This window comes from Vigna umbellata, chromosome 6, assembly GCF_029865625.1.
Source record: "Vigna umbellata cultivar VRB3 chromosome 6, Vumbellata_1.0, whole genome shotgun sequence".
Classification (NCBI taxonomy): domain Eukaryota; kingdom Viridiplantae; phylum Streptophyta; class Magnoliopsida; order Fabales; family Fabaceae; genus Vigna; species Vigna umbellata.
In genome coordinates, this window is record NC_142170.1 from 5,246,467 (window position 1) to 5,267,281 (window position 20,815).

General features: G+C 31.0%; 1 protein-coding gene across 1 annotated transcript; it reads left to right on the top strand.

The window, feature by feature from the left end:
* Positions 1 to 20,128: 20,128 nt before the first annotated feature.
* On the top strand, positions 20,129 to 20,815 carry LOC148196633 (uncharacterized). Its single transcript, XM_088093431.1, has one exon. It carries the CDS (start codon positions 20,387 to 20,389, stop codon positions 20,720 to 20,722), a length of 336 nt encoding a protein of 111 aa, XP_087949557.1. The 5' UTR covers positions 20,129 to 20,386; the 3' UTR covers positions 20,723 to 20,815.

The following is a 20,815-nucleotide window of genomic DNA, read 5'->3' on the forward strand; positions in this document are numbered from 1 at the left end:
AGTATGCAATATTAATTTGTTTGTTATGAAATAATTTTCACCACGTCCTATGCGATGTGCAACTTATTAGCTAGAAGCTTTTCTGGTTTACACGCACCAGGTGAGTTTATGAATTTTGTTCCAACGTGAAACGTCATATGAAAAGGAGTTTTTTCTGAGAAAATATTCTACATGATGATATTTGTCTTATACCATGTCAAGTAAAAAGTAGTAATTAGTATTGAAAATTAATTATGATTAAGTTAATGATTATTTTATTAATGATATCCGTTCACGTATGATGATGATGTTATTACTGTGTTGGGAGAGAGGTAGGATGAAAGGAGTGGTAGTGGATGTTGATGCATCGCCTATTTAATTACTTAATCTTATCACATTATCTTAAACCTTAATGTTATTAAATGGATATTTGGGTTGTGATGCCATGAGACTCCATGATTATCCGGGACTAGTTTTGATGCTGTCAATTTTTGTTTCCCTATTTTCTCACTTCTAAAAATGTCATTGACTCGTACAACCCATATCTCAGGATAAGCTACCCTTTTTCTTTTTCCACCACAAAACCAGTACAAATAAATTCACACAGATAATTCAAGTATACCTCATCATCTGCACAAAATCTGACACTCCACCTTACTTAATCATAATCAATTCGACATGCGCACATCAAAAGTTCAAGATGACGTAATAATAATTCAAGAATAATTAATTAAAAAGCAGATGATGATATATAGGAGAAGTGAAGAAAGATGAAACTGGTGCAACAGAAACATATTAACATGAGCAAAACATTTTCTCTTTGATGACAGATACCCAGATGAGAGGAATAAGAAAATTTTGAAATGCAGTGAGGTAGGTGTGATTGAATCTGAAAAGGGTATGAGATATTTGAGGATGGGTGTCATTTTCTTTCGTGGGAGTGATAAGACGTAGTTAACTATATTCCACCAGCCAGAGGTCACGCAAATAGACAACAAAGTCGACTTCAGTAGCAGCTAGCTTTCTTTCTGGCTTGACTCTAAGGGACCATTCTTGCTATCATCTAAAGGAATCATTATCCTAATACCACACAAATTTAATACCCTTTAATTGCATTCCCTTCTCATGAAAGAATACAAATCAACTTTATCAAATTTACCATCATTTGTGCTTCGTTTTGGAATGGATATCATAACGATTTTTTTTCACTATTATTGCTCTTGCTATGCATGCCTCGCTTCTTTCTAATGCTCTCACATACCCTAAATGCATCCAATCAATCTCATCCATACGCTGCCCATTTTCAAAAACACACAACTATACATCCCTAACAAGACAGGGAAAACAAACACAGAAAAACCCTAAACTTTTATATCCTCTCTCAAACAACTTGTCATATACTAAATATTTTCTGTAAACTTTTTTATTTTTAAATCACTTACTGGAATCTATTTTCATTTTTCAGTCACTCACTCACGTATCTTATCATATATCTTTGTTTATACTTTTCCATTAATGTTATTTCAATTTTAATTAATTAATTAGTTTTTTAATTTCAATTTTAAGTTTTTACATACCACATACACATAAAAGAATGCATCTTTGTTTAAATAATATAGTTTTATGGTTTATACATATGAAAGTCTTATATTATATATTTAGTTTATCCATCTCTAATAAAATATAATCTTCAACATATGATAGGGATAATATATAATATCAAATTATTCAAATTTAGATCGCTTTAATTCCTTATACACTAAGTGGCATAAGTTTAACATCTAACTATTGTAAACTTCTATTATCCCAGTTGATAAAAAAGACTCAGCATATATTTCCTTAAAATGATTTCATTGTGATTTCTTTATCTTATTTGCTTCTATTTTATATATTAATTAATAAATAAATCATAAACATTTTAAAATATTTGCTCAAGTGTCATTGGAAGTGGCCTTTTATATACGTAGATGGGTAAATAGTGGATGTAGTACAATAAATATCGACATATTTAGGTTATTTATTGCATTTCGTTAATGGTTAAGTTAATTGAATATGTGTTTTCAACTTTTAGTAATTGTTACATGTCTCTTTATTAAAAGTGAAATTAATTCTAACATGAAGTTAATCTTCTAACAGAATATTTTATCATTTATTTTTTACTTTGTAAATTTACATTCCTTAAGAATTATTTCAAGATTATACTAAGGTTATTTTTTCTTTTAATAAACATATATTACAATTACTAAAGATGGAATTTCTACTCAGTTATATTAAATATTAATGAAATTTAAACAAAACTAACATAATTGAAATTCACACTTGATCTACTGAATTGACTAATTGCCTTAAGTAATCAGAATCAAATTTCCATGATTAATACTAAGTTAATGGATTTTTATAATTGGAAACTAAATGAATGAATTGACAAAACCTTTTGTATTTAAAAGACTATTTTGCTATAGATTTTTCTACGGAGGATCAAAAGGTCAAACTACGTTGGGGTAACAAAACTGAAAATAGGTGTGACCTTTTTAACTAGTTGTAGGGCAATGAAAATTTGAAAGACAAATGCTATAACTTACACACGTAGATAGAGAGTGTTGTCTTTGTCATGTTAATCAATTTGTAGCACTTTTCACCGCAAAATAAGAGAACAATTGGAGAAAAGTTTGAGAGATGGAGTGAGATTTTGATGAGCAGGATAAAGATCTGTGGAGGTTTTGACTTGTTGTATTGAATTTAATAATTGAGGGTATAAGTGTGTTCCTTTTCATAGATGGAACTTGCCGAAAAGAAAAGAAAGAAGGTCTCTGAATGATGATTGATGTGTTGTATATCTAGCTATGTACAAATAAATTCCATGGAAAATGATAATGCATAATAATAATAATATGTGACAAAAAAGTCCATTAGAAGAATCTGCCTCTCTCCCCTTATAAGATCTATTACTTGTGTGCCTTTGCTAACATGAAAAACGCAATCACTTGGGTGAAAAAGGAAAAAAAAAAACAACAAAGCAATGGATATCACTTTTGGGTGTATATAGTACTAGTGTAAATACATTTTTTTACATTAGTTTTTTCTACCGGTTAAAATCCACCATGTATAGAAAGTGGCACAATTATAGTATTATAAATATGATAAATTTTTTTACACTGGTTGTACTCGGAACAAGTATAGAAAGTGATTCAGTGACAAAACTGTAATATAGAAAATCGTTTTTCTATATTGGATATATATATAATGGACTTGTTTATGCCTCCAATTAAACATTTCATATTATGTGACTCTTAATAAATCGATAATTACAACCTTGTCATTTTTGTATCTATCCTTGTGAGATTCTAACAAACGTGAGGAATGAAATAAAAAGTGTGCAATGAGAATTCTTATGGGGTTTAAATATAGTTGTAGAAAGATTATGGATAAAATAAGATAATATATCCAAACCCAAATAACAAGATGACTTAGGAGTTAGAGATACCAAAATGTTCAATATAGCTTATTAGAAAAATGGAAGTGGAGATTGAAAAATGAAAATTTTGGTCTCTGAAAATATATTTTAGATTCAAAGTATGGTCTTCGAGAAGACTAAATAACAATATTGAAAATAAAATTTGAATCTTGGTGGAGTGATTTAAGAAAAGTATGTGAAAAGGTAAAAAAGAAAATTGGTTTGATAATAATATCTCTTGAAATAAGGAAAGAGGAAATAAGATTTTGTTTTGGAAAAATAATTGGCTAGGTGAGGGTTCATTGCTTGAAAAGTTTCCAAGAATGTATGTCAATTCTCTTATTAAAGAGGCTACCTTAGGATAGACTGGTTTATTGTTAAGACATCGGCAAGCATACCGAATCGTTCAAGTAATAAAACCGGTAAGACATGATATCGTTTCCAAGAGACTCGTGTAACACTGAACAATCGTATAATTACTTAACTAATTTAGACTAAAGAATGATTCCATTAAGTAAGGTTTGAATGCACTTAAAGTAAACATATTGTGTGAATATTAAAATGATCTTTTGGGGTTAGACTTCACCTACTTCACTTTCATGCATATTACAAACTCAACTTCTTCATTAAAATGCTAAAATCAACTTACTAGATTACTCAAAACCCAATTCCTTATAATAAAGAGCCTATACTTGTTTATTAGACTTCAATTTCTTGAAAACCCTAATAATCACTTCCGCATTAAGAAAAGAAGTTTATGATAACTAAAGGTCCTAGCTCTATTCCTAGATACTACTTCCTTTAGGTAGCTTAATCCAAGTCAAGGTTCATGAACTATTTTCCACAGCAAATAAACCCCAAAAATCAAGTTATGAATAGCCAAAAACATAACAAGCATTAAGAATAGGAGAAAACCACTAGCATTCAATGAAAGAAGCTTAATATATATTCAAAACATGTTTATATACATGAAGTTCAGAGGTTACATCCTTCCCCAACAAGAAATGAAGTTAGCTCTCCATTTTCATGGAGAGCTTGAGCTTACAATGGAAGAAATGGGAAGCAATGGAGACCCAAGGAAGAAGAAGGAAGAGCTCTCACACACCCAAACTTGCTCCAAGAGGTCCAAAAGAGGTGTTTTCGTGCTTCAGCCGCCAAAAGATGATACCCTCATTGCATAGTAGCCTTAAATAGGTCTAGGGTGCCACATCAGCAAGTGTTGCGCTCAGCGCCCAGACAAAAGGGCGCCCAAGCGAATTTGCGCAGCAAACGGCACTTAGTGCCCCTAGAGGGGCCGCTCAGGCAAGACTGCGAGGCTGATGGCACTCAGCGCCCCTGGAGGGGGCGCCCAAGTGTGCCTGTGAGGTATTGGCGCTCAGCGCCCCTGGATGGGACGCCCAAGCGAGCTTGCGAGCCTTCATTAGCCTTCTAGTTTGGTGCTTTTGCTGTTTTTCCTGGGTTCCAACTCCTTGATAACTTGATGCTCTTCCAATGCACACAAATTGCCTACAAAATTGTGGAAATTAATGATGAAAACCATTAAGTATAACATAGACTAACTTATTCACAAAAGTTAGAGAAAAGAGAGGATTAAGCAAGCTTCAACCTCAAAGAGAGTTGATTTGGTATCAAAAATGCACCACAGATAATGGTAAAATTTACCGTTATGATTTATGCAATGATGAATTCTTAGAATGGAAACTAGAATGGCAACAACAATAGTTGGAATGGAAGAAATATAAGGTGAATAAATTGGTACTTGAGTTGGGTGAATGTAATTTAGATAAGAACAACGAAGATGGGTGGGTTTGGAAGGATGATGACACTAATGAGTACACAATGAAATCAACATGTATAGCATTATTAGAAACAAAAATATTGATGGAGATGCAGACTTATATGGTCAAGTCTAGAAAATTAAAGTCTTATCAGTTGCATTACACTTTGCATGAAAAGTAATGATAAACAAAGTTGCAACTCATGATAATCTAATCAAAAGAGTGGTGAATGTGATAAAGAATGTTTGTGCTATGTGCGGAAGTGGTGAAGAAATTGTACACCACTTATTCTTTAGTTGTATAATTGTAGGGAACATTTGAAAAATATCTAATAAATGGGCTAGCATTGTTACATCACATTACAATGCAACAAAATATCACTTTTATCAATTTATCCACACAAGTTTAGGTAATACAGTATGGAAATGTATGTGAGTTGCTATAGTATGGACTATTTGGATACATACAAATAACATCATCTTTATAAGTAAGGTGAAAGATGTTGAGAAGGTCTCTAATCTAGCTCGAGTTAAGGCATGGACTTGGATTACTAATAAAGATTCTAAAGTTAGTTTCTCTTACTTGGATGCCCAATTATATGCATAAAATTTGTAGGTCTTTAATTAGTTTTGTGGGTCTACGTTTACAGAGATTTGAAAATATTATGGTGGTTTGATCTGTAAAACCCCAAAAAATGGTATTTTAGTAGTGATGATAGTTTAAAAATAGTGAGACTGAGTTATTTTAATATTAAATGGCTTAGTTATAAATAGGTTTGTTATAAATGAGGTTCATTATTTTAAAATGTATCATCTCTCTATAAACCACTTTTCTAGATTTCTCCACCTTCTCTCTAAGTGTTCTTGCTGACGATCAGGAGGTGTCTAAACAATCACGGCGTCAATGTCTACAAATTTAGCCGATCAATTTCAAAGTAAGTAAGTTTCGACTCCTTTTTCCTCTTCCGTTCCTAATCTGTTTTTAGAATAATCTTGTACTATTGCATGTGTAATCATGCTTCTCCTAGTCATTCTTGGTTCATCTAGAGTTCTAAAGACTGTATTCGTTTTCAATTTGGTGTCTCGCAGATTCATTTAGAGATTCCTTACGTTTTAAGCAATCGGCGGAACATTTCTTTGAGTTAGACAGTTTATTGCAAGGTAAGGGAAGCTAGAACTTATTTAGATTATGTTTGTTGTGCTAAATTAGTATTCATGAGAATAATATGATGACTTGAATGGGTTTATGATAGTAGTGTAAAATTCCCTATGTTTAAATATTGATATTTGATAGTATGATATGTGTATAATTGGAATGGTGTGAAATTGATGTTTTATGTTGTCATGATTGTCTATGATAATGTTGTTTTGTTGTTTGAAAATTGAATTCAAGTGGTTGGAGTGAGGGTTAGTTAAATTGTTTGGTTTCAAGCTTAAAAACAAAAAGGGTTTTGGTTAGTGAAATTTAGAAATAGGAATGGAAGTGTTATGGTAACTGATTTGATACTGTCATGAGGTAAAATGGAACTTGTTAGGAGGGCTAGATAGATGAAAACTGTATGCAGCAAAAACGATAGTTCAGAGTTGATGTTTTCAAGTGAAAAGATGGTTTTGAGTAGTAAAATGTTGAGATAAATGATATACATTGTTTTGGAAGGTTAGAGGTTTGTTATTATACTTATTATGACTTGTTTGGGTGCTAAAACTAGTACAATTTGTTATTGAAGTGTAAATGGCTTCATATGTTGAGTTTTTATTCTAATTTAAAGGTTTTAAGGGTTGGAAATGGAAAGTATGATAACTGAGATGCAACTGAGATTTTGGAGAATGTTAACAAGTGTATTTAAACTTATTTATACAGGTGGTAAACTGGTATGGATATTAGAAAGTGTTGAACTGAGTTTAGGTAGCTTATAGAAGTGAAATTGAGTTTTAATGGGCCATTTTAAGTTACAGAAGTGTTTTTAGAGTTTTCTTAGGGTCTAGAGAGTCTTAGAGGCCTTTAGAAGTTGGAGGTAAAGTGTTCAAAGTGAGAAAATTGAGTTTGGTACCTACTGATAGCGTTGAGCGCCCATTTTCCAGAGGCCAGGGTACTAAGTGTCAGCCCCTAGGCGCTCGAGCATCACTAGACTGGACTGCAACAATTTTTGGGAGTTTTTGGGGTTATCAGTTTTTTGACGTTCTTTAGGTAGTTTTGGGGGGTTTTAACCCTTTCGGAGCTGTTGGTTAGGGAGCCTAAGTATGAGTTTAAAGGGGTTTAATGTTGTTCAGTGGTTCTTCTTGGACTGTTCTTGTCTATTAATGTATATGGAATGGTTTCATGTGATTTTTTATGACTTGTTGGGTTGCTTATGCTACTTTGATGCATGATAAGTGATGATATATGTTGATTTTCAAATGTGAAAGTGTATGGATGTACGTATATGGTTTCAAATGGATTCAATGTGAATGTGAAGTAATCTCAATGGTTTCAAAGATATGGGAAGAGAGTTCCAAGGAGGAACTTCTCAGTGGTGATTTCTAAGTGTTGTAATGGCACTCTAATGATCATCCATGCTCAAGTAGAGAGTGATGAGTCATGTCGTCAGAATAGCAGGAAGTCCTAGCTTGGGACCTTTCTTCAGTTGGCAAAGGGCAAGTTAAAGGACTAACCTTGTGTGACAACTTTGAGTGGGTCAGTTGTTCCACCACACAAGTGCAGAACCCATCTTGGTCCTAGCCTAGGGGCCTTCCTCCATCTGCAAAAAGGCGTGTTAACAGATTAACCTTGTGTAGTAGTTGAGGGGGTCAGTTGTTCCACTACACAAAGGGCAGAGCATGTTATAGCTCGACATTCATAGTATATCCGGATGAGTCAGGTTTATGGTTGTTGTGTGATCCTACATAGTGTAAATTTCTTAGGTTGAGTTGTGATATATATATATATATATATATATATATATGAGAATTTAAATATTATGTGATACTTCTTTTCATACTAGCTTACCCTTACTTTTGTCTTTGTTTGTTTGTTTATGTTTCTCTTTTGCAATGATCACCTTAAATGGTGTGAGCTTAGGGAGGCGTTTTCTTTGATCGTCTCAGCGTGAAGAGGAGGGTGAAGCATCAATATAGATATAATTTATTCTCCGAGTGTAGGATCTCTTTTCTCAATAGTTTTGAAAAGTTTCTTGTAATTTATCAGCTATGTAACGTTACATTTTAGTAGTTTTATACTATTAAAATGAGATGTTACATGGTCTAGTTGGAGCGCATGCAATTGGAAGGGAAACTAAATAATCATATGCACATACAACAATCCTTAATGTATGTCCTTTTCATTATGTAGTTCAGATGATGTATTTGTCATTACTTCAAATGGAGCCATACAACCAACATAGGCGTGTTGATTCTACAAATTAATGAAGGAGCACTTAATTTTTTAATTGGCACAAATTTAAATTATAAAGGTCAAACTAGACATGTATACTTATATGAAAATAATGTTCTTGATCAAAATTTTATTTGTACGAAGGTTGAAAGTTATAATATGTCACTCACATAATAGGCATGAGTAATTTGTATATGTGGCCTATTAGGTTGGCTCTTAATTGAGTCCTTGTGTATAAAACTTAAATGGAGAGTAAGGTAGGGTCGAAAGCTAACAATCCCAATACAAAATTTTGCAATGTTTTCACTATTTTAGGGAATTAAAATACTTTTATCAATGCATTAACCACTCTTGGATGCATAGTTTAGTTTTGTTTTTTAATGCGGCAGAAGCTAATCTTTTTTACAATCCTAACTTTGAAATCTTCTGTAAAATCTCCACAGACATTTTGAATGGCGCCATAAGGAATATACAAAAAGTCTCATAACAATCTCTACAATACAAAAAAAGTGGAATACTCTTAAAAATTACATAGACTAACTCTCATGCTCACTAGTGGAACATTAAAATTGCTACATTAGTTAACACTCTTTTTAACAAAAGTTTTTTCTCAAGAACATGGAGTGGTGGAAGAACCTATGCACAATGTTTTATTTTATTTTTTTTGGTATTGGATGTGTATATGTCTCTTAGGTTTTGATCATCTAGTTTCTACTTGTAGTGTAGATGCTACATATTTTTGTTCTGTACTTTTGTATCATGTTTTGTTTTTCTATAGTCTCCATGTGTAAAAGGTTAGGACACTCCAAGTGTTCTATAATTATATATTTTTTATTGTTGATAAAAAAATCAAATATGGTTCAATAATGAGTTAATTAATTTATACTGAGAAAACAAATATTTATTAAATTAAGTGTATAAAAGTTATTCCTTTAAATTGTATACTTTTCTTTTACTTATGTTATTATTGTCTAGAATATCTTCAACTTTCACTCAAATAAATGACATTCGCTTTAGAATTATTTCCTTTTGTTTGAGTAATTAGAAGATATCATAAAATATGAAATACAATAAAATATGTTTCATGTGTTTGGTTGTTTGTACATGTTTAGTATTTAAGTTTAGTTTGAATTGTTGTTCAATGAAAACGGAATTTGATGTATATGATATATTTAGGTAATTATCATATATTTTATTAAGTTTTAAAATCTATAATAAATTTGACTATTTTTAAGTCTTTCTTAACTACTTTTAATTTTTTTTATAAATTTTATATTTTTAAGCGCTTTTACTTGATATTGCAATCCATCAATTAGATTATATGTGTAAGAGTCGAGAGGTTTCAAGAAGTTTGGAGCAGACAGGTGTAAGCAAAGGATGGGACCGAGCGGTTTAGATTAAAATAAGAGTGATATATAAATGAAAAGTTCAAAAAAAAGTCTCGTCCCATTCTCTGATTACAGTTATATCTCTCTAAATTCGTCTACTCTCTTCTTTTCTCCTTCTTCTCTCTAGATTCCTTCAATCTCACTTCATCTGTTCAACAATCAGATCGTGCCTAAACAATCCTGGTGTCAAAAAGCTTTCCATTCCACCGATCAATTTAGTGTTTAGAGCTGGTAAGTTTCGTTCCTTTAATTCTTGCGAATTTTTGGAATTTCTAGCACATGCAAGTAAGTCTTGTTGTTTGCATGTGTTCATCAGCCTTCTCTTCTTCGTTCTAATTTCATTTTTGGTACTTTGGTTGGTCTCTTCTCATAAATCAGTGAGCTATAGGTGTTCTTAGGATTTTCTGGAAATTGGAGCAAATTGCTGGAAAGGTAGAAGCTTTTTGTTCGGTTAAGAGGTAAGGGAAGCTAGTTAATTTAATTGATTGGTTGATGAAGTATGAAAATGTTATTTGATGGTTTTGCATGTGTGTGGAATTGGATTTTTGTGTGATCGGTATTGTATGTATGGACTGTCCAAATTCTGTGATCTTGTTGATTTCTTCTGCAAAGTTCTTTGTTACTGTGTCGAGTGAATTGTGAGGAAGTGGTGTAGTGAAATGGGAATTAGGATCAGAAGTTAAATTGGTCAGTTGGGAGAAGAGGAAGTCGATGAACGTTTAGCCTTACTCTTATGTTCAGTCTTAGCAGTGTTCGATTTTGTATTATCGTGGATCTTAGTAGGGCTCGGTGTTGTATTATCGTTCGATCTTAGTAGTGCTCGAGGTTGTATTATCGTTCGGTCTTAGTAGTATTCGGTTTTGCACTAGCGTTCGGTCTTAGCAATTTTCGGTTTTATATTATCGTTCGGTCTTAGCTGTGTTCGATTTTGTATTATCTTTCGGTCTTAGCAGTGTTCGGGGTTGTATTATCGTTCTGCTTAGTAGTATTCGGTTTTTCACTAGTGTTCAGTCTTAGCAATGTTCGGTTTTGTATTATGATTCGGTCTTAGCAGTGTTCGGTTTTGTATTATTGTTCGGTCTTAGCAGTGTTCAGGGTTGTATTATCGTTCAGTCTTAGTAGTATTTGTTTTTGCACTAGCGTTCGGTCTTAGCAATATTCAGTTTTGTATTATCTTTCGGTCTTAGAAGTGTTCGGTTTTGTACTAGCGTTGAGTCTTAGTAGAGTTCGGTTTTGTATTGGTGTTCGATCTTAACTACGTTCGGCCTCCTATGGGCCTTACCTATTAATGATCATTCGGTCATGTTTTAGTGATAGGTCTTACCTGAGTATTCGGTATAAGTTCTTAGTTTTCGGTCTAAGTTATAAGTGTTCGGTTTAGCTTTGGTGATTTGGTTATTCTAGTGTTCGGTCTCACCATAGTATTTGGCCTTACCTTAGAGTTAGATCCTTAATAGTGTTCGGTCACTTCTTCAGCCTTACCTATTATGGACCGTTCGGTCCTGTTCTTTGGGGTAGTGAGAAATCGTCCGGTCTCCAAAGTACGCAGCGTGTTCGGTCTTGCATGTTGTTTCCATTGTTGTTTGATAACTTGTTTAAATTCAGTTATATGAACATGTGTGAATAATGGAGTGGATGTTGTTATATAGTATGATGTTCTAACTGGTATGAAAGAGAATTCCAAGGAGGAATGTCTCAGTGATTAGTTATCAATGTGGTGGTAAAGTATGAATATGGACAGTGAAATCCACGGCGTTCATCCTGACATTCTAATAATTACCAAGTCTTAAGTAGAAATGGGTAAGTCATGTCGTGAGAATAGCAGGAGGCCCTAGCCTAGGGGGGGTCCTACGGTGAGTGATAACGGGCTAACCTCGTGCAGCAGCTGATGGGTTTCTAGTTACTATACCCACGAGTGCACGAATGGCCAAAGCTACATATTCATACTAGTCCGGACGGTTGAGTTAAAGTGGTCGATCAATATGTGTTTATATGTTTTATACATGTGTATGATTATTTGATCAGTTTGTTTGAATCATATGTTCACATGAATATTAAATTACATTAGCTCACCCTTCTTTTTTGTCTTGTATATGTGGTTCGTTCGCTGTTTCTTCTTTGCAATGATTATCATGTGGATGTGAGCAGAGGATGACGAGTGTTCTCTAGAGTAGGCGTTGGATGGAGATAACCCAGCTGCTTAGACTAGGACTGATCAGTTTTTGTGTATAGTTTTGCAGGGACCGTTCGGTCATGTAAATAGTTTTGTATTAGGATAGACTTTTGCAAAGTTTTAAATTTATGCTTACTTTAGGATAACTGTAAGTTAACTTTATTCTCTGAAACTGTTCTACCTTATTATCATCATGTGATTACTCTTATATAAAGTTTTCAGCTATATTTTTGGGATATTTTACTTAGTTATATATCTTTACATAAAAAAAAGCATATCAAGCTATAAGTTTTTCATAATTTTAGAAATTGTTAATTGAGTTTTCATTAAAAAAATATTTTACTAATTTTTAAATATTTTATTTTTTATTGAGTATTATCTTTTGATTTTGTGTCAAGCGAGTAATTTAACCTTTATTTTGCAATATCAAGTCACAAACTTGAATAATAATAAGATACAAATCTCTAAAACCCTAATTATCTTTAAAAATAATTATACTATTTTATTTTTTAAATTGAAACTAAAAGAAAAATAAAATCAATAATTTGAAAACATGAAACAATGTTGTTTGAAAACTAAAACTAAGTTTGTGATATCGTGTTTCCAATGACAAAATCAAATAGTCAATTCATCTTAATTCATAATAGAGACCTAAATAAAAGGCTTAACTATTAGTTTTCTTCACTACTTTTATGTTGATATTTGTTTTTACTAAAAATGTCTGAATTAGATACTTTAAAAAAATACTAACTATTAACGACATGTCATCTCTTAGTATGTGATTTTATTAATTTTTTTTATTTTATATTGTAAAAATTTTTGTTGCTAGTGTCAAGAATGTAGTGTCAAATGTGGCCCTGTTAGGTAATGCAACGTACGAGTGTCATTGTTTTAGTTTTAATTTAGCTCTCATGTGTGTACATATATATATATATATATATATATATATATATATATATATATATATATATATAATTCAATTTAGTCTTAATTATTTTTTTTAAATTAAACAATATTATTTCTTTTTAAATTAAAACCAAATTTATTATTTATATAAATATTATATTGATATTTTATTTATTAAAAATGACTTTTTAACATATTAAATTATGGTATGTTATTAATATGTGTTTTTTAATCATGACTTTTCCACTGTATTTTTATATAAATATTAGTATAACAGTTATATAAATAATAGGTCCTAATTAAAATAAGATAAATTTATTATTTGTATAAATAATATTAATTAATTTATTCTTGTGGACAAATAAATTAATAATATATTCGTTTTAAACACTTATTTTTTGTAAAAATATTTATCCTTAATTACTTTTAATCTTATAAAAAACATATATTAACAAAAAATAAGAATAATAATATATAATAATATAATATATTAAAAAGTTATTTTCAATAAAAATATTATTATAATATTTATATAAATGATAAATTTGGTCTCAATAAAAAAAAGTCAAATATTGCTTTATTTTAAGGAAAAATTGAATTGAATTGAATAAAAGAAACATATATAAGAATGAAGTTGAAAAAGACAATAATATTTGACACTAGTATATATAGTTAACTATTTAGTATTTGTTTATTTTTTTGAAAATAACTTAATTGAGATATTTTATAAAAGTTACAACGTAATTAAATTTTTTCAAAAAATATAGATTAACTTAAAACTTTTTGAGCAAAGTGAAGGACTAAATGAAAAATTAAATCTAGTTAAAAAAATATAAAAAATTTGGACACTATAATAATTTAGAAAATATTAAATTGAAAATACATAAATTTATGATACATTTATATTATTTTCTATTTTTCATAAAGAGACATTTAAGTACTAACGATTGCGTAACATTTTTCAAAAGAATTTATTAAAATATAGTTGAAGTTATAATAGATTTAAATATTAATTGAGCCTAAATTTCATTAAAACACTGTCGTAATTTAAAGAAAAATATAATATAAAGTCCTTATTTAATCATTACTTTACATTAATTTGTATCAAAACATTATTTACTGTCCTTTTTAATGTAAATTATTTTTAAAATAAAATTATTTAAATCTCAAATGAGTCAACTAGATATAATATATATATATATATATATATATATATATATATATATATATATATAAGGATTTAGGATTTAATTTTCATATGATTTATCAACAATTTAAATAAAATAGATACTTGACTCTATTTCAAGAAAACTGGTATACTAAATTAAAGTTAAAGGTTTGCACCTATAATATGACTTCTCACTTTCTAGAACTATATATCTTAAAAACTAAGCCCACCACATTTGATAGGATAAATTCATATATCATTTGTGGGACACAACTTTTTTCATACTATCTCTCCAAAACTTTCATCAACTCTCACCACCTATTAGCTTCTTCAATGTAAGTTAAATATTAATAGAGTCAAGAGATGATCTCATTCTCAAAATCTTCATTCGATATACATCATAAATTCACTCAACATAATATTTTATCATTACAAATAACTACATTCATATCAATAACATTTTAAAATATTATTGATATGCTTGTAAATTATGGATACATCCCTTAACTTTACTCAACCTTGAAAAAAACTACATTGATATCAACTCCTTATAGATTATGGACATATCCCTTAACTGTACTCAACCTTGCACTACAAGCAATAGATTATAGTTATACTTCTTGTTGTACTCAACCACACATACAAAATAACAATAGATTATGATTAAATCTTTAGCTCTACTCGACCACTTATACACCCAAAACCAATATATTTTGGCTTTATCTCTAACACTATCGACCTCACACATCATCACCAATAAACACATTCTCATTCAATTTATTTTCAAATACCATCTTTTATCATAAACAAAAACATTCAATTCTAATTATTTATTGAAAAAGAACTATATCACAAAAAAATAACAATTTGTAAAAGTTAAAGGCGTTTAAAATAGATTTTTCATGTTTTTAAAACACTATCTAGTTCAGCCAAAAGCCCTACTCACCCAAAGCTTATAAGCTCATCCAGTGAGATCACCTACTCACCCAATGAGCAGCCTTTAGAAGTTCTTATCTAAAATGCTCTCCCAATGATGAAATTGGCTCGTCCAACAATCCAATAACTGGGAAAGGCTCACCCAGCTTGATTTTACTCATCCAATTACTACTCCTTTGAACTCTCTAGATTCTAAAAATTTAATTTTCACTCAACTAGTGGACGACTCATCTAGTGAGTCTACCTAATTCAAAAAGAGTTGACAAATATACCAATTTCTCAAATTAGCTTCCACGGGATATTTTTATCTCTTGCATATATTTATTTCTAAAGTGTTGTATCACTGAGCCAATTATACTAAATTGATATGTATTATGCCTAAATTTACTATTGAATCACACTAAAACGTTTAATTCAAAACATTTTATTTTAACATTTAACATTAACAAACAAACAAAATTTCATTCAAATTATTCAAAGCAATTATGGTGACGCACTAGTGCAAAAACAGCGTATAACGTCACGCGTCCAACGTTCAATCACTGAATAACCAATGTTAAAAATGACCGGTGACATTTTTGTAAATAAACGCAATTATTAAAAGTTGTTTAGAATTGTAATTCGACGTAAAAAGATATAAAACGTCGAGTGCCCTAGCGTTAGACGTCAAAAGGTTAGTGAATTCAATAAAAAATTTAAGCAGGAGATTGAAAATTCATTCACTTTATCTTAGCGTGTGAGACCCTCTTCTCTTCTCAAACTTTTCTCGAACAAAGTTTGACGACCATCACATGTAATCTTTCTTTCATTTGATACAAATGCATGTTAATTAACTACTTTATGTATGATTTTCGTTTGTTTTGACCGATTATTTTTGTGCTCTTGTCCTTCATAGGCGCATTATGCTTTCTCTCTCACTAGTGACGACACTTTATTCTAATGAACCCACCTTTTGAAGGTTAGTTTCCATTTTCGTTTTGAAGAACTTATTTGTTGAACTTGTTTGTTGTTGTTGTTTGGTTGAATTTGTTTGTTGTTATTGTTTGATTGAATTTATTTGTTGTTGGTTATTGTTGTTTGTTGTTGATACTACACTACACGTTCATAGTTCATGCTTTATAAAATACCAAAAACTGAAATTTATTATTTTTCTGCTTTTCAAGTCTCATAGAGTTGCAAAAAAGAATCACAATTAGTTAAAAAAACAAAAAAAAATTATTAACGTCGTATATTGACAAAATTCGATGTACGTCAATTTAACGTCTCCTGATATGATGTTGTTCGTAAATTCGCCGTTAAAAGCACAAAGTATTCGACGTTGTACGCGATTTTTGTACTAGTGACGACATCACCCTTACAACAAGATCATACTTGTGTGTGTGTATATATATATATATATATATATATATATAAAAGGGTTTAGGATTTAATTTTCATGATATAATTTATCATCAATTTAAATAAAATAGACATTTGATTCTATTTCGAGAAGACTCATATATTAAATTAAGTCAAAGGTTTGCACGTATCATATGACTTTTCACTCTCTAGAGTCATATCTCATAAATTTGATAGGATAAATTCATATATCATTTTCGGGAAATAACCTTTTTTCATACAACCCCTCCAAAACACAAGAACTTCCATAAACTCTCACCATCTAATATCTTCTTCAATGTGAGTTAAATATTAGTAGAGTCAAGATAATATAAAGCATGACGTTTTCACCTATTTGTAATTATCACTAACAAAAAAAAGTCTTTCTCTTATTTGTGATAAGTGTGATTAATACTTATTATTCATGCTTATTTCTTAACTTAATTTTGTATTTATTCATGTATTTGGTGTTTTCCTTATGAGAAGATGTAATATTTTTATGTTTAGTTTAAGTTAAATGTCATTTTGTCTTTTGTAGAATATTGTGCAGGAAAATGAATATTTGAAGAGTTTTGGAGTTTGCTATCAAGATCCTTTTCGCTCAGCCACAATCTATTCGCTCAGTGAAGAAGATTGCTTAGCGAGATAGAGCAGTTAAAAGTAAATCAGAAGTTGATTTTTCACCCAGAGTATGTGTTCTCTCGCTTAGTGAGAGTGAAATTTTTGAAAGTGGTTATTATGTCGTGAATTAGCGAGAGAAGGTAGTTATAAAGTGTGGGAACACAAAGAAACTCAAGAAACTGGTAAGAGGTTACTCCAAGTGCATCAAGACGTTGTGCTTCCATTAAACTTGTATGTTTAGATGGCTAAGAGTAGTTAAACTCTATTTTCATTAGGATTAGATATAATGTACTTAAATTGATGTAAAGTTCATGTGCAATAGAATCTATGTTCATTCATATGCTTTATCTTGTATTTAATGTTTATGTTTGGAAATTTTATACTTCTATATATTTCTATTTACTAGAAAGTGAATTAGAACATGGATACAGAAAAAGCACGTAAGAGAATTGATTCTAGGAATGGGTTCAAGTTCTTTTGGTCATTTTAGACATCTAAACTTAATATAAATTGAATGTTAAATGAACTAAGGAATTAGTAATTTAGCATATTGATTTAAAACTTGTTCCTAAGGAAATAGAACTTGTAAGCTTATGATATGAACATTTGAATGAAATAGAGATAATTTGTATAGATTATTTGCATCATTTGATTTATGAAATCCAATCTTAATGAAGTTCTTATTGAATCACTTTACCATTTATAGAATTTTTTATGTTTGCAACTTGTTTTAATCCATTATGATGTCAATATTGATTTCTATCCAAACCATAATTTGTAACTTAGCATAATTAGACAACCAAACACAAATCCTTTGGAAAAACAATAGTTGAAATTACCATTTACTAGTTGCAACAAATTAGTACACTTGCCAATTAGTTAACAATTTACAATTATCATTAACACAAAAAAACATTTTACGTATTTTATATTAGACTTTTTACTTCTGTTATAAGTCAAACATAATTGCTGGATATGTAAATTTACATTATTACCTTTATAACATATGTGAATGTATGTTTGCTATAAAAGCAATAACATAAATTCTTTTTATTTTTTTCTCAAAGTTGTACCAAATTTTTTCTTCTTTTCCTTCTTCGTGTTATTCTTCTTCTTCTTCTCCTTCTCCTTCTCCTTGTTCTACTTTGTCTTCTTCTTCTTCCTCTTCTTCTTTTTTCTCCTTATCCTTCTTCTTTTTCTTTTCGTTCTTCTTCTTCATCTTGTAAACCTCAAATTACCAAACATAAAACATCTAATATAAATCAGTTTTTTTGAAATTCACATTTAAGACAAATAAAGAGAACATTCTTGCAAAACAATGACTTATTTCCCTTAAAAATAATCACGCGCCTACACTTTAGGGATAGAGGATGTAAAACTAACATTAATGCATAAAAATATTTGGAGAGAAAGAACCAAGCTTTTGGTAGCGAAATGGAGAAATACCAGTTCACTTCGCGTCAATTAGGTGGAGACACGATTATGGTTTGTGTCGCCTCTACTGTTGTTGAGTGGAAACACCATTGTGGTTCGCATTGCCACTATAGTTTGGTGGAAACACCTTGGTTGTCGTTGCTCTTGGTTGCCTCTTTGTCTACAAGGTGTGGGTTTTGGTTAAAAACTTCTTGCACACGGCTATAAGAGTGAAGCATTCAAGGATTTAGAAAACTCAATATTTACATTTGTTGTCCTAGTAACAATATTTTTGTCCAACCAAGAAGCAATAGCCGTAAATTTTGTCGCCCTGGTTAGATGTAAATTTTGATAATTACATCTATTATTATGGCAACATACGTAAATATTGAACAATTAATTACAAGTATGTCATCGGTCATTTTGTATGTTTGTTTCCTATAGATCAGACATAAATAGGCAGCATGATAAGCCAAGTTTGTGTTAATATATTCTTACATGGAAAAGAAAACAAAAAGTAATTCTTTTTAATATTTCCTATGTGAATATATAAAAAACAAAAGAATACAATTAAAAAATGAAAAATAGAAAAAAAAAACTTTAAGTATACATCCTTAATATTTTAGTTAACTAAAAATAAAACAAAAACTAACAAGTTATGATGAATATAATAGAAATAACTCAACATGTGAATCTAAGTCATGTTGAATGTATTGGTGAATTTTGTGATTTATCAAGTAAATTACATAAGCTAATTTATGTAAAATATTGACCCAAAATGAATTTAAGACTATGTAATGTTTTATTTATCTTCATCATCTGCAAGTGCTGTGGCACTCCTAATTTTAATATACAACTATTGTGACACTCCCAAATTCATACCTGACTCTCTAACAAAGTCACATAAATATATTTATAATATTAAAATCTTCCACCACTGTTGAACAAATTATCAAACGTATCTTAAAAGTATTTGATCACATTAAACAATCATAAGAAAAAAGAACTATGAGAAAAGATTGTGTTAACTTATCTTTGATTATTACTCAAGGAAAGGTCTGAATGCAGAAAGTAATAATAAGAAGAATATAGAAGTTCTTAATAAGGAGCCAGAACAGAAGTAGGTGGCATGGGTTGGATACAAAAAGAGAGAAGAAGAATAAGCAAATAAGGTGTTGGTTTTCCAAAGCAGGACCAAATGTGCACAAGAATTAGCCAACTAAGCTTCTGTGATGGGATTTAGCTGTATGGCTCATTTTGTGATCAAAAATTGGTCTGTGAGAGATAGATATATGATACGTGGAAGCTGATTCTCCTCCATTATAATTAATCTTTTATCTCCATGTGGCCTCCATCAATGTCAAGTGGGCTTGGTGGCCCAGTGCCAGTTATTAACAACCCTTTTCTCAAACTTCTTCTCACTGCCTCCAGCTCCAAAGCGTGCCAAACAACTCCTACCCAATTACACAATTACTTTTATTTTTTCCATTTCAAAACTTCCAATTTCAAATATGTGTGCACGCACTTGTAAATTGACCAAATTCTAAACCATACACACGCCTCATATGTATTGGTCAAATCAAACATTTTGGTCACTTACTCCGACTCATTTCATTTATATTATACACTTTCCCAACCAACAAAACAATTCCCATTGCCAAGTCTTCCAACCGGTCAAGGATTCCAAACCCCAAAGCACAAAACTCGATCAAACCTCTTCTTCTTCCCTTCAAATATAAAATCCCCACTTTCAAATCAAACCAAAATCCACGTCTTCAAAAAACCACATACGCACAGTTTTCGAATCCTTCTTCGGTAGGGAAAATGCAAGATACCCTTCAGCAACAAACCACAGAAAGTTCGGAACTTCCACCAAAGATGTCTTTTTCTGGGCACAAGGTGGGTGATTTCAGTGATGGGCAGCATAAAGGTGGGTACTTGGCGGTGGTTCCACGGTCCAGACCGGCCTGCACCTGCACGAACCGCCCTGGTTCGGTTCGGTGCGCGCGTCACGGGTACATAGTGCCAGGGGAGAAGAAGAAACGTGTGGCGAGCAAAGAGATCCTGAGGAGAGCACTGACACCACCCAAACGTTTAGGACTTAGATGGTTGAATTTCAGACCAACCCCTAGTAGACTCTCCAACATGTCCATGGCTTGATTTTCATTTTTTTTCCCTCTTTTTTTCTTTGGATGTTTGTATAATCGAGTTTGACAATCCAATGAAATTAGATTATTCTATATTCTTTATGAA